At 41.8% G+C, this 15,146-nt stretch overlaps 1 protein-coding gene across 28 annotated transcripts in view; it reads left to right on the top strand.

The window, feature by feature from the left end:
- The window catches only part of PTPRD (protein tyrosine phosphatase receptor type D), a 1,158,377-nt gene that overhangs the window by 1,047,441 nt on the left and 95,790 nt on the right, over positions 1-15,146 (top strand). For 19 of the 28 annotated variants that reach the window (XM_081893652.1, XM_081893642.1, XM_081893658.1 and 16 more), the window contains 3 exons: positions 2,236-2,396; positions 8,490-8,504; positions 9,777-9,889. In XM_081893652.1, the coding sequence (XP_081749778.1) occupies positions 2,236-2,396; positions 8,490-8,504; positions 9,777-9,889 (289 nt within the window). The remainder of the gene's footprint in view (positions 1-2,235; positions 2,397-8,489; positions 8,505-9,776; positions 9,890-15,146) is intronic. The other 9 variants (XM_081893657.1, XM_081893634.1, XM_081893640.1 and 6 more) reach the window with 1 other exon arrangement.

The following is a 15,146-nucleotide window of genomic DNA, read 5'->3' as shown; positions in this document are numbered from 1 at the left end:
TTCATTTCTTTTTTATCTTATATTTTGGAAATGTGCACCCAGTTTTTTCCCCTTTAAGTTTTTTAGGGGGCCCCAAGAAACAGCTGTCAACATTTCACTTTTTTTAAGGGAAATTCCCTTATTCCGAATAGGATTCCTCGCAAGGGAAAAGTTGACAGCTATGCCCCAAGAGAGTGCGGCCCTAAGCTTGTTTAGCTTATACGTAAATCTGGCACTGCACACATGCATGTAAAAGGTTAACGGTTATGCATTCACAGTGCGCATGTGTTGCCATATAGATATTATCAGGCGATTCAACAGGATTTTCTGGCTTCAGTAAACTGTCTGTGGGCTGGACCTTCTGAAACACTCGCAAAAGGGGAGACACATCTGCATAAAATTTGCATAGACTTGTGTCTTATGCAAATTTCTGCCCTCTTTTACAGATGTAGTGGGGGGCTCAAAACAAATTGGGGAACACACATGTAATAAAATGTATGAGGGACAGAATGTGAACAGGTGAAGCTCTCCCCATAATTTTATTGCCATAGTAGAAATGGCTTATGCTGTTGAATTTCTGCCTGTTCCACAACTGTTAAAGGCACAAGAACCCCATTTCCACACACACACACACACACACACACACACACACATATATATATACCCCAGTGCAAGTGCAAAACCATAGCCTGGGCTAAATGGAAGCTGCATTAAACACAGAGACTTACTTCTGAGTAGGCATGTATACCATTGTACTGTAAGTTAACTACACAGTGCATTCTTGTTGAGTGCCTGGTCTCCTGTACAGCAAAAGACACATCTCAACCTCTTTGCAAAGTTTCCACATTTTTCATTTGCTGTGCGATTGGGGTTGGATCCTTTAACATCCACTCGCACTTATTGCTTGTTAGTACTTGCACAAAATAGGTTATAATATGACCTTGGACCCACTGCAGAAAAGATGCATCCTAGTTGCTAGGGGGGGAATGTAGATAAAACTAGAGAGATTCCAAGGACTAGAAAATGAGGCAGAAGCAGGGGAATGGCACTAAAGGGAGGGCAAAACAGAAGATCTTTAGAACCCCAGGGATTCTTATCACTTCGTTTCCAAACAACTCACTCATCAATCACAGCTCTGACTTCACTCATTAGTTAAAAGCACTGAAAGGCAGGAGAAGCCATATTGCAGAAATCGCTTCAAATGGAAGTTGCATGTTTTGTTTCATAACTTCCTTTCAAGGAGGGCTAGAGACTTAGGTGTTTTTTTAAATGAAAAATGAAAGCTCAGAGTGTGTCAAGTTGTGTGCCAAGCACATGAGTATCACCTGTTCCAGGTGTCTATGACCCTTGGCGGGTGCCAAGGGGACCAAACTGCACATTGACTTGGCTCACATTTCTGGGTATGCTGGATCATTATCAACATCTTAACCATCCCTGTTCATATCCTGTGCAAGTCATAAGGTTTGCTTCTTGAAATCTCTGATCGGTGTTACTGAGGCGTGAGCTTCGCAGTGCAGTCTTATCATGCCTCTGAAAGAAGGCTTTTCTTGCCGCGAGACATATTGCTCAGTCAGTGGTGCTCATTGCCAAACATCTTTGGAAAAGAGGGAACTAATCAAGGACATGCACAGCTAGTTTCTTTAATTATAGTAATTTGCCACTGACTTTATCAGTGAAATGTAGCAGAGTTGGAAAATAATGTAACAAAAAGGAGAATTCCTGAGGTGATCTAAATAATGAGTTGTGCTTTCCCTCTTATGCAATCCATCTCTTTCTTATGTCCCTTTTATGCTTGAGCTGTTTTAACTGCATGTAATACAGTTTTAAAAAATAATTAAGCACAAATGGAAAGAGGATTGTGGGAAGGTGTAGCAGCAGACATTAACATTTTTACATACAAGTGTCTTCCTAATTGGCTCTTAAACCTGTCATGTGTGTGTGCTGGGCTGAGCCTATTGAGATTAATTAATTCTAGTCAAAGGCTTGTTTCCTGGTGGGGTTTTTTCTGTGAGTTTTGTCTAAGTGCAAGAGGGGCTTTTGTTTAGTCTTACTTTTATGCTTATACAATACACTTATTTGGTTTCCCTTTTATACTTTTATCTTGAAACTGGCCCAAAGCTTTGAATAAAAGCTTTGAGTGTGAAATGGAGAAAGCCCAATACACCCAGCTTCAGTTCATAAGAAACCTGTTTCTTAGCGTATTAAAAATAAATAAATGGTACTGTACTGTTAAATGCCAATCTTATTTCCCTCTAGACCATGTATGCAACCAGCCCATATTCTGAAACGGTTGTATCAGTGGATCTTAACCCCCAGCCAATTACAGATGAAGAAGAAGGCTTGATTTGGGTTGTAGGACCAGTTCTTGCAGTTGTGTTTATCATCTGTATTGTTATAGCTATACTCCTTTACAAAAGGTAAGTTTACAAAATAGTTTATAGACTTTAGATATGTTAGTCATTCTTGAGGTAGAAAGAAATGTGATTCCTTTTACCTTTCTCATCAGTTTCATCAGTTACGGATACCTTTCTCATCTGAGCTGTTATGTCTCAGATATGCAAAATCCTTCCATTGCAAGCCTTGTTTTTTCAGGAGCATTTGGCTGCGTATAGACTTCTGAGAGGCCTGGAAGTCTTTCCTAGATCTCTGTAGAGATGCAAAATAAAAATAGGAAGCAATAATTTCGCAAGGTTGAGTTGCCCCATTGGCAGTGTAACCCTTCTGTTAGAACCAAAGGCTAGGTGAGAAAGTTTAGGGATTGTTTTCTTTCTGACATGTCTACTGGAAATGTGATACACCAGCTTATTTGGGCAAAAGCTTCCATGCATACACATTCAAGAGGTAGCAAGAACTAAAGTATTTTCTCAAATACAAAGAATGGAACCATACTATAAATAACTGGTAGTTTAATAAAACAACCAGTGGATACTGTCCATTTCTAAGCAAACTTTACCCCAAAGTCTAGGTTCGCAGCTAAATATGTACGTTTTGAATGAGTTTTATTTGCCATTCTGGGGATGAACTTAATTCCAAACACTGTGTCCTATTTTCCTAGTGACCTCCAAGTTGTGGGCATTGCTCTTGTTAGGGTACAGTTGGTCAGTTCACAGCAACAATCCAATATCCTGATGCCCAGCCATAAACCACAATAAATAAATTCAGCAAAGATGCTAGGAAGATGACCGCTTGCTAAATATGCTCAAGATTCAGGTAGCTGTGTTGGTCTGACACAGTTGAAATAAATTTAAAAATTTAAAAAATTGTCCAGTAGCACCTTAGAGACCAACTAAGTTTGTTCTGGGTATAAGCTTTTGTGTGCTTATACGAAAGCTTATATGCAGAACAAACTTAGTTGGTCTCTAAGGTGCTACTGGACAATTTTTTTAAAATATGCTCAGTTACTGATGCAGAAAAAGAGTAGCAGTAGCTCCTCCTTTCAGAAGTCAGATCAGGCAAAGATGTATCCATCAGCTTTTTCACAAAAGGTAAACTTGTTATCAACTACAGCAACTCTCCAGCCCCCAAGCCTATCCTGTTAGGCTCCACCCATAAGATTTCTCTTCTCCTACCAGCTGGGCTTCAAAATCTTTCCACCCATATTCCAGAATCATCCAAAGTTAAGGCAACTAGTCCCAGCCCAGTATGCAATGATATTGAAAAATGGAGTGTTTTTATTCATTGTTTTATTATGGATTTTTGTAAGCCACCCGAAAGCTGGTGTTGAAAGGGGGCATATAAATGTTTTAATAATACTGATAAATTTGCAAAATAAATAATTTCTTTCTCTGATACTTGTGGCATAGCTGTAAGTACTACAAGAACAATTCAGCCATGCAAATCTAGTCCTTTGTAAGCCTGCTTGGAAGTAAGTTACACTGGGTTTGGCGAAGCTTACTCCCATGTAATCCAGTATAGATTTGCAGCCGTCATGTACTGTACCTACATTTCAAAAATATCTGCATCTAGATTGGCATCAAATATGCAGATAAAGTGTTCATGCATTCAGTTCTGCAGGCCATGTTTGAGTCATACTACTAAGTGATTGCATTTTCCTGTTTCCACCAACCTCTCTCTTTGTCACTTCATGGTGAGTCAAGTGATAACCATACAATACCATACAATACCTTCAGTTTAAAGCACTAAATGAACTTGAATGGTGGGAACCTGGCAACATCCCCTGGCTTTAGCCAAGCTGGCAGAAAGAGAGAAAATTCACCAAGGAGAAGGCAACAAGCTCCAGTACTTCTGGCAAGCAGATGTTTATGGAGCTCAATGTGTGTTTTTTTGAGAAGTCACCAGGAGCTATAGACAAAACAGGATTAAAAGAACGATAATGCTTAAGAGACAACATTGTTATTAATGCAACAAAACATCCAAAACCACATAAACCAGCACATATGACTATGCACTCAAACAATTCTCCTCAAGAAGGTAATTGTGCATTTTAACAAAAAGCAGGAACCTTATGTGACTGGAGCATGTCACCTTTATGTTTTGCTTAGCTAGGCAACCACAGATAGTTGTCTCCCCCCCTGAAAGATAACAGAAAGAGATGGAGCTCTTCTCTGGAAATGGGAGACCCACCTCAGCTTTTGAGAATCATGGCAAAATTAGAAGCTGTTGTGAAGTTTGCTGGAGTCTAGAAATCAAGTTGCAAATCCATTCTTTGTGGTTCGTCCAAGGTGCAGTGGGAGAGGGACAACAGCTGGTTGACATGGTGTAACTAGAAATAATTTTAATACATCCATATTTTGCAAATGTGTTCTATATGTACTAGTACTACTTTCTAGTGGTGAAAAAGTTTATCACAAGATTTCAGATAATATTGTTAAGCACAAAGAACGTCTGAACTGTGGAAACTTCTAGTATCAACACTGAAGGGTTTATCTTCCTTTGAACTAGGGAAAGCACTGAAGGTTTAGGCTGGCTTTGTAATATTTGCTTTATTTACCCAAATATATAAGTAGAGCAGAGAGAGGTAAACAGAGCCACAACCACTAGATGAATGAATGAATGAATGAATGAATGAACTTTATTACAGTCACATACCAGGATAAACCACTAGATGGAAATTCTCAGAGTTCTAGAGGGAAGAAATGCCAGTTAGTGTTATGAAATCTATTTTTAAAATGTAGCTGGATTGGGCCTGAGCAATCAATTATTTCCAACCAAGTCGGACATTAATTTTGACAACTGATGTGCATATTTCAGAGCTTTGTTTAATTCCTTTTATTTATCTACTTAGTATATTTATATAATGCTGCCCAATAACATTTTTCTCTCCATTAGCTGTCTTCTATCATAATTAGAGTAACATTTGGAGAAGGAACTCATATACAGTAGTGTACAGTTAATTTCCTTTAATAGGTTTTTCTTGGTTTTGCGTACATCGTGCGTATGACAGTTACATGTGGTATTGTGTGAATTCCTTTCTGCAAGTACATGACCCGGGTGAGCTATAAAATCAGACATATACCAAGATCGCAATGATCACTTCCATCTTCCTTCAACTGTGGCATGTGCAGGGAGGAAAAGATTGAGATAATTTAATCAAGGGGAGAGGTTTCAAATGCATATCAAGTAAACCACATTCACCCTTGCAATGGAAGGATCTAAAATCAGTATAGCTTGATATCGGCATGTTGAGCCCAAGCATGAATGATTCGGGGGCCCGAGCAACTATCGTATTTTTCGCTCTATAAGACGCACCAGACCATAAGACTCACCTAGTTTTGGGAGGAGGAAAACAAGAAAAAAATATTCTGAATCTCAGAAGCCATAAAAACAAGAGGGATCGCCACGCAGCGAAAGCAGCGATCCCTCTTGCTGTTCTGGCTTCTGGGATAGCATTTGCTCCATAAGACGCACACACATTTCCCCTTACTTTTTAGGAGGGGAAAAGTGAGTCTTATAGATCAAAAGATACGGTAGTTACGGCTCTGCATTTATTGTAGTACAAACAGATTAGTATGTATACCACCTAGATATTCTCAGCAGGTGGGGAAATTAGTGTTTTGTGTTTCTTATTGTTTAAGAGGCAAGTTGATTTTAAAAACAAAGACTTGGTGGATGCCAGTGTAGCTTTTTGATTGTGGCCATCAAAAATGTTTATAAAAAATATTTAGCATCTGATATTAACATACAAGATGCAAAAAGAGGCAAAAGGACTTAGATGTGGATTTTTAGATCGTGGAAATTTTAAGCTATCTCACTGGTAAAGGACCCCTGACAGTTAAGTCCAGTCACGAATGACTCTGGCGTTGTGGCGCTCATCTCGCTTTACTGGCCAAGGTAGCCGACATTTGTCCACAGACAGTTTTTCCGGGTCACGTGGCCAGCATGACCAAGCCGCTTCTGCCGAAACCAGATCAGCACACAGAAATGCTGTTTACCTTCCTGCCAGAGCAGTACCTATTTATCTACTTGCACTTTGATGTGCTTTCGATCTGCTAGGTTGGCAGGAGTTGGGACTGAGCCATGGGAGCTCACCCCGTCGTGGGGATTCGAACCGCCGACCTTCTGATCGGCAAGCCCTAGGCTCAGTGGTTTAGACCACAGTGCCACCCGTGTCCCTAATCTCACTGGTGCAGTTAGGTAATTATAGACTCTGGGCTCACAGATCTTTTCGGATGGCATTAGCGCTTAACTTCAAAATGTGGTAAGCCAAACCTGCTGTGAGTGAGCACCTGCACCAAAGTCCAGCCCTGATCGGCACAACTGAACTACCTCCTGCGGCATACATTTGCTCTCCTAGTACTCACAGTTCATAATATCATCATAATCACAATATTTATTCTAATCAATTCATCTCTCTTAAAGCATGGGTGGGGAACTGTTTCCAGCCAGAAAGCCAGATGCTTAACTCTCCCCACTCCTGTGGGCAATTGTGTAAGGAGGATGGAACTATCTGCCTGTCAATCAGCTGATGTCTCCATGACACCAAGTGAAGCATTTTGCTGTGCCCACGTAGTTTGAAATCAGACTGCCGTGACAAAAGCACAGGGCTCTGCAAAGCTAATCTGTGGTGCCTGCAAAGCCCTGTCTATTTGCCTGTGTGGTTGGGTTTCATACCACACATAATAATAATAATTTATTATTTATACCCCGCCCATCTGACTGGGCTTCCCCAGCCACTCTGGGCAGCTTCAAAAAATATATATTAAAATACTGTAATACATCAAACATTAAAAGCTTCCCTAAACAGGGCTGCCTTCAGATGTCTTCTAAAAGTCTGGTAGTTGTTGTTCCCTTTGACATCTGGTGGGAGGGCATTCCACAGGGAGGGCGCCACTACCGAGAACACAGGGAGAATGAGGAGGGTTTGCAGGCACCGCTGATCATTGGTGCCTGCAAACCTTGCTTTCAGCAGAGAGCTGCATCTTCACCTGCTCCATACTTGATGTCACATATTGCATCAGGTGTGGGGCAATTGGGCGTGACTTGGGAAAGTGGCAATGGAAGCTGAATTGAGCCCTCTTCAGGACCTAATTCAGCTCACAGGCCAGGGTTTCCACACTGATCCTACATACCCTCCAACACGACGTGGCCCAAATATGGGACAACATCTTCCAGGTCCAAAATCTCCTGAGAGTGACGTGATCCACTCAAAATTGTGGACTCAGGAAAAGTGCTTTTGAGAGGCACAGAGCCCTTGAACGTGTATTTTATGGTGTCATACAAGATCCCAGACCTGGGGGGGGGGAATGCTTTTTTTGGGGAGGGAGGAATTGAGATCTTGACCTAAAATTGCATGAGAGCAACCTGCCCAAAATGGCTGCCCTCTGTTGCAGAGAAAAATGGGATGTCCTAATTTTGGGGGGGGCAGTTGACAGGTATGCTACTCAGAGGTTATTATTGGTTGTTTTGACATCTTTGCTACCAAGATATGTGAGAGCAGAATTTAAAAAAATAAAAAGTGTAAAAGGCTGTATTTTTATAAATGCAGCTCAGATTTTGTAAAATTTTTGAAATAATGCATTTGTTGGATGTCTCTATATATATATCCAGAGATTCAGTTGTCCTTCCCCAATATGTCCAAGTAAGATATTTTAATGACCTGTATGTTTCAATAGATCATTGTTTTCCCCCCTATGTTTTTAGCTGTTTCTATTTTATTTGTAAGCCGTCTTGAGTCCTTGTCAGGGAAAAAGGCAAGATATAAATAAATAGAATAGACTTTCAGTATCTCCTACCTCCTGATATGCTGTATATTGTGGCCTTGGTTTTTTCCCAGAGATGCCTTAAGAAAATAATGCCTTTGATACAACCTCTGTCTCAAGCAAAACTTATCCAAATGTTGCTTAAGTTTCTTCAGCCATGAAGTACTTCCTTTGAATGTACCCTGTGCCCCCATATTTTTCTATGATTAGAAAATTTTTCATGTTTTCATGGGCTGTTACATTCTGCATCCTAATTGCAAACACTGTTTTCTATTGTCGCGGTAATTCCTTTGCCATTGGCCGACTAACATTTAACCTTTTCCCCTCCTTTTCCGCTGCATAATAATGGAGCAGTAAACCTGACAGGTGAGAACTGAAGAACAATTGCTCTCTGACTGGGAAACCTAGAAAACCAATCTACACAAAATGTATCTGTAGGACAGTGCTGGTTTTGCATGCAAGAGATCCCAGGTGCATTACCCAATCATCTCCTGATAGGGCTTTCTCATGCCTGAAACCCTGGAGAATTGGTCCCAGTCATTGTAGGTAAAATACAAAGCTAGATATGCATAGGAACATAGGAAGCTGCCTCATTGGTCCACCTATCTCAGGACTGTGATTAGTAGCAGTTCACCAGGGATTCAGGCAGAGTTCTCTCCCAGGTCTACCTGGAGATGCCTGGAATTGAACTGAAGACCTTTTATATCCAAATAGATGTTCTACCACTGAGCCACAACCCTTCCTAAATTGCCTTATGCAATATGATGTAGCTTTCTATTTTCCTAAGCTGGTTGGTTTATTATACATAATGTTTGCCAATCTAAATAAACATGACCAGGTACATAAGAAGTGAAGATGCCTTAAAACAGCTTTCAAAATCGAATGTTTCCCTTTTTGGGGGGGGATACTAGTGTCAACTCTCTTCAATATTTCATGTTGGTCTTCTCTATCATAGACTCAATTTTGCAAGAATACTTGGCTTCCTTCCAAAATGGTGCTATTCAGGAAGCACAGCTGCAGAGGAACTGGCCGGTTATTGACTATCAACCTCCTTTAGTTCTACGTTTAGTTGGGAGGTGCTACTGAAGAAGGAGCTCTTTCTTTTCTATAAATAATCCTAGGAAAACCCCAGTTTTACTTGTTTGTAATGATGACTTTAGGTACTACACGCATGAATATTTCCTGCTTCATAAATCATATTAATTCCAAACAATATGGGCCAGATTCAGCTGACTGATCCTGCCTTCAGAAGCCCTCAGAAGGAGCTGAAGCTAGGGCAATAGGGCTTCCTTGCATCTCCTCCTTTTATGCACCCCCTAATTGTCTCTGTGGGTGCCAAGAAAACCCCTATATAGTTGCATGCAGGGGAAGAAGAGGTCAGATCATTCCATCAGGCTAGCAGAAAATGTTTGTACTGATGGAGCGAACCGCTTAGCGGTCCATTGAACTCCACCCCCAGTTTCTGTATGTACCGTAGCTTACTCTCTTTAAAATGTTGCATTTTTAAAATGAATCCCACAGAATGTAGTAGTCCCACTGCCTTTTAAAATATGGAGACGGAGGGAAAAGGAGGAAATATATCTCTTTGTAAATGGTGAATTTAACTTCTTAATGACGGTGCTCACTTTGTCCATGTAGGAAAAGGGCAGAGACGGACTCTAGAAAGAGCAGCATACCCAACAACAAGGAGATTCCTTCCCATCACCCCACAGATCCAGTAGAGCTACGGCGCCTTAATTTTCAGACTCCAGGTAAGATGCAAAACTTCCTCTCTCTCTTTTCGAGTTACAAAAACTCTTCAGTATTTGTGATCTGACAATTGTTGTAGGATAAAAATGAGAGGGAGAAGGCTTAATTAATTCAGAGGACACCAACATGGTTAGACGTGTGGGAACACTTAATAATAATAATAATAATAATAATAATAATAATAATTTTTATTTATACCCCGCCCTCCCCGGGCAGAGCCGGGCTCAGGGCGGCTAACACCAGTAAAATTACAGTAAAAACATAATAGGGGGGGAAAAACACCAATTTAAAATACAGGTTAAAATGCAATTTAAAATGCAGCCTCATTTTAAAAGTCAAAACCATAAGGGGAGGGAAACATGAGGGTCAGACTGAGTCCAAACCAAAGGCCAGGCGGAACAGCTCTGTCTTGCAGGCCCTGTGGAAAGATGTCAAGTCCCGCAGGCAGTGTCGTAGTGTGGATTGTCAGCACCCGGGGCAAGGCAAGTAATTTGCACCCCCTAACCCGTAAATTTGTGCCCCCTAACCTGTGGATTTGCACCCCCTAACCCCCAGATGTTGCGCCGCGTGCGGCCGGCCCCCCTGCACCCCCACGCTACGCCACTGCCCTCAGGGCCCTAGCCTCTTGTGACAGAGCGTTCCACCAAGTCGGGGCCAGTACTGAAAAGGCCCTGGCCCTAGTTGAGACCAACCTAACCACCTTAACTTGAAGTGAGTGAACGCCGTGGGTGCCACCCTCTGGCAATTTCTGTTCCCCTCCCACTGTATCAACCAGAGAGAGAAAAAAAAATAAGAAGAAGTGTGTATGCACTTATTTCACTTCTTTCGGGATCTGGACATAAGTTGGTTCTAGTAGAAAAGCACATCAAACCAAAAGAAGACGTGTGAAAGAGAGTCACTCTTCCTAATTCCTCCTTCAGCTCTATGTACTTTTCAGTGGCATAAACCATCACTATCCTTACCACCTCATGGTCATGGGGGGATTGAGTGGAGTGGGGTGTGGGGGGATGTCAGACAGGAGAAGGCGTAGGCACCATTGTGCCCATGGGCACCACATTGGCAATTCTTGGATTGATTGATTGATTGATTAAATTTATATACCACCTATTACAGGGCTTTTTCCAACATAAAAATAAAAACACACAATACATAACATAATAGCAAAAAAAGAGAAAAAAAGAACCCCAAACCATCGCTTTATAAGTCAAAACAAGCACTTTGAATTGGTCCCAGAAACTAAATTGGAGTCAGTGTAGTTGGACCAGGATTGGTGCGTGGTGATTCCCGCCCCCTCCCACAGATGGAATAAATAAAGAAACTGGACACCAGAATTTAGGTTAATGAGCGAAAAATGGCCACCACTTTATTGATTACAGGTAAGAGCAGTATTGGCTTTAGGCATTGGCCCTATCAGACTAACCGGTATAAAACCGGAAAGGGTTAAGCACCAACAGGGGGAGCCCCTGAGATGCACATCCTTAGGCACTCCCCGAGGGGTTACCGCTCAGGAGCGCACTTTAGGACCTAGCCTCCATAGGTTTCGGACGAGGCGACGCCCCCTGGAGTCCTTTAACGAACTACCCTTCAACACCCCAGAGGACAGGATCACACTTCAAAACAACCTTGACAGATTAGAGAACTGGGCCAAAACAAACAAGATGAATTTTTACAGGGAGAAATGTAAAGTATTGCACTTGGGCAAAAAAAAAATGAGAGGCACAAATGCAAGATGGGTGACACCTGGCTTGAGAGCAGTACATGTGAAAAGGATCTAGGAGTCTTGGTTGACCACAAACTTGACATGAGCCAACAGTGTGACGCGGCAGCTAAAAAAGCCAATGCAATTCTGGGCTGCATCAATAGGAATATAGCATCTAGATCAAGGGAAGTAATAGTGCCACTGTATTCTGCTCTGGTCAGACCTCACCTGGAGTACTGTGTCCAGTTCTGGGCACCACAGTTCAAGAAGGACACTGACAAACTGGAACGTGTCCAGAGGAGGGCAACCAAAATGGTCAAAGGCCTGGAAACAATGCCTTATGAGGAACGGCTAAGGGAGCTGGGCATGTTTAGCCTGGAGAAGAGGAGGTTAAGGGGTGATATGATAGCCATGTTCAAATATATAAAAGGATGTCACATAGAGGAGGGAGAAAGGTTGTTTTCTGCTGCTCCAGAGAAGCGGACACGGAGCAATGGATCCAAACTACAAGAAAGAAGATTCCACCTAAACATTAGGAAGAACTTCCTGACAGTAAGAGCTGTTCGACAGTGGAATTTGCTGCCAAGGAGTGTGGTGGAGTCTCCTTCTTTGGAGGTCTTTAAGCAGAGGCTTGACAACCATATGTTCTGATGGTGTTTCCTGCTTGGCAGGGGGTTGGACTCGATGGCCCTTGTGGTCTCTTCCAACTCTATGATTCTATGATTTGGGGGAGGTAGAGCTTACCAGGCAACAGAGGTTAGGCTTTTTGCTGTCCAGATATGGGTGCAGCTGTGCCGCCAGCTGAAGCCAATGGAAGGCACTCTATGCCACTGAGACCACTTGAGCTTCAGGTGACAAAAATCAATCCAGGAGTAGCCCCTAGCTTAAAATCCTCTTGAGATGTAAACCTGATTAGTTTTAGCCATGGTGTATGTAGTGTCAATGAAACGTGTAATATACAGGACCAGCCAAAAATATTACAAACATGGGAAGAGGAGATGGGTCAACAAAGTGTGTTTGATTAAGGAGTTGACTATGTTTGCCTTCATTGGCCTCTACATAGAAATACAGTGGTACCTTGGTTTAAGAACAGCTTAGTTTATGAACAACTTGGATTAAGAACTCTGCAAACCCGGAAGTAGATGTTTTGGTTTGTGAACTTTGCCTTGGAAGGAGAACATGTTCTGGTTCCTGTTGCATGTGTTCCATTTGTAAATTGAGTCTATGGGAAAGCATGCCTTGGTTTAAGAATGCTTTGGTTTAAGAACGGACTTCCAGAATGGATTAAGTTCATAAACCAAGGTACTACTGTAGCTTCCTGACCACATATTGTAAGTAATGCCTCTGAACTTGCTCATCAATGTTAAGATTTAAACCTATCATGCTTTTACAAGAACTCTGCTTTTACTTAGTTCTTTTTCTAAGGGTCAGTTCACTCATGCATGTTCCTCACTCCATGGTTGCAACGTTGAACGATAACTTGGCTGTGTGTAACGACCATAAGAGATCAAATCTCACAGGCAGGGCTTTCATGTCACATTACATCAAATCAAACACTGTACTTCTGAATGGAAGCAGTTTCCATATTCAGTGGGGAGTCACTGAAGGAAGAGAGGTCCAGAGATTTACAGTCATGTGTGAATTTGCCATAAGAGTAATAGTTAAGAAGAAAGTCATGGGAATAATTTTACCTTTTGCGGCATCTTTGTTTAAGTAGTTCAGCAGCATTTTCAGAAGACCTGTTGTCCTGCCTGTATGGTTTGCCTCTGTATATCTCTGTGTTTCTTTTGTTTGGCACCACCAAATAATTTCAATGGAAAAAGACAAAAAGACAGAGAAGATTTAAGGGCCTGATCCATTGTGTCTATGGTAGCAGAAGGGCACACAATTATACAAGAAGGAGCATTCACATGCCACACACACACGATCACTATAGGTTAAATAATTCAGATTTCATTGCAGTGCCTTGTTAAGTGCAAAGGTATAATTTCCCACTTCTGCCTCAAATATATATTAAAAGAATAAGAATAATCTTTCTCTCCCTTCCCCTCTTTTTTCTGATCTATAGCTTACTAGCTTTATTTTTCTTTAACACTTTCCACACCCATTGAGAATATGAAAGAGCAGTGAAAACATGTCAAATGAAGAGAGAAAGGAGTCAAGATTGCAACACAATCATCTCTAGAAAGTGTTGCAAGTTCCCAAGGAGATTTCAGAGGCGGGGCTGGACTGACGACAGCTTTACACTGTAGTAATTCTTTCACCCTCTCTCACCTTTATTCCACATGATGGTTTTCAAGCTAGCAGTGAATCTAACACAATAACTACACTTCTTCCCTTCTCCTCCTTACAAAGCCAACAGAATGCGCTGCAACTCAGCGCCCCTGATTGCACAAAATGCTCAGCTCAAGCTCTGGCTTAACACAAAAGCGCAAACGTGCAGGGTCCTGGTGTGAACATCATAGCTGCTGCTGCTGCTGTGCTTGTCTGAAGGAGAGGAGACACTTTTTCTTGGCTTCTCTTAGTCTTCCATAGTAGATCAAAATAGATCATAAATACGTTGCTGTATTTCATTGTGTTCACATTATGCCTATGTGGGCCTATTCATACCAGACAGCAAATAATGCAATATTTATAGGTTCCTAATCCCTGGGCTGATACCACATTTTAGTGTAAGCTGATCCCTGTCTTCAGAGCTGTGCTTTAAAAATAAGCATCACGGGGAAAATCTTTCATCTTTGGTCCTCCTGAATGTTTGTTTGAAACTGGCATACATTATAATTACCCTAGTGTGGCTCTTGTGTGAAAATGGTATTTAAGAGTTTAGGGGGTGGTTTTTTAAAAATAAAATAAAAAAGGTTCTGAACATGGAGACTTGAATAAGCTTATGCAGTGCTTTTTTTCTAGAAAAAAAAATGGTGGCAGTACTCACCATGAAGTTGCTAGAGTAAAAGCACTGGGTATAAGTAATAAATTATTATTACAGTGGTACCTCGGGTTAAGTACTTAATTCGTTCTGGAGGTCCGTTCTTAACCTGAAACTGTTCTTAACTTGAAGCACCGCTTTAGCTAATGGGGCCTCCTGCTGACGCCGCGCCGCCAGAGCACGATTTCTGTTCTCACCCTGAAACAAAGTTCTTAACCTGAAGCACTATTTCTGGGTTAGTGGAGTCTGTAACCAGAAGCGTATGTTACCTGAAGCGTATGTAACCCGAGGTACCACTGTATTGCCATATGCAGCCCATAATAATAAAACAATGCCTGCTAGGCATGATGGAGAAAAACAAGCTTTTGCAGTGGGGGGCATCTAAGTGCAGATGCTTTCCTCTCACCTCATTTGAACGCCTCCTCGTCCTCCTCAAATACTGATCAGAAAGGGGGTTGGAGGTTGCAACACACACAGACACCTTTTCTTGCAAAGAGAGTCTGTTTCTCTCCCCTTGATGCTAATGTTTCCCAAAAGGCACACAGCTGCGCGCTGCAGCAGCTGTTGCTCCTCCAGTCCCCGTAGGTGTGCAGGGCAGAACACAATCTCCTCCTCTGAGAATTATGTGCCCCTG

Source organism: Podarcis melisellensis, assembly GCF_964234715.1.
Source record: "Podarcis melisellensis genome assembly, chromosome: 17".
NCBI lineage: Eukaryota > Metazoa > Chordata > Lepidosauria > Squamata > Lacertidae > Podarcis > Podarcis melisellensis.
This window is presented reverse-complemented; position numbering and strand designations above follow the sequence as displayed.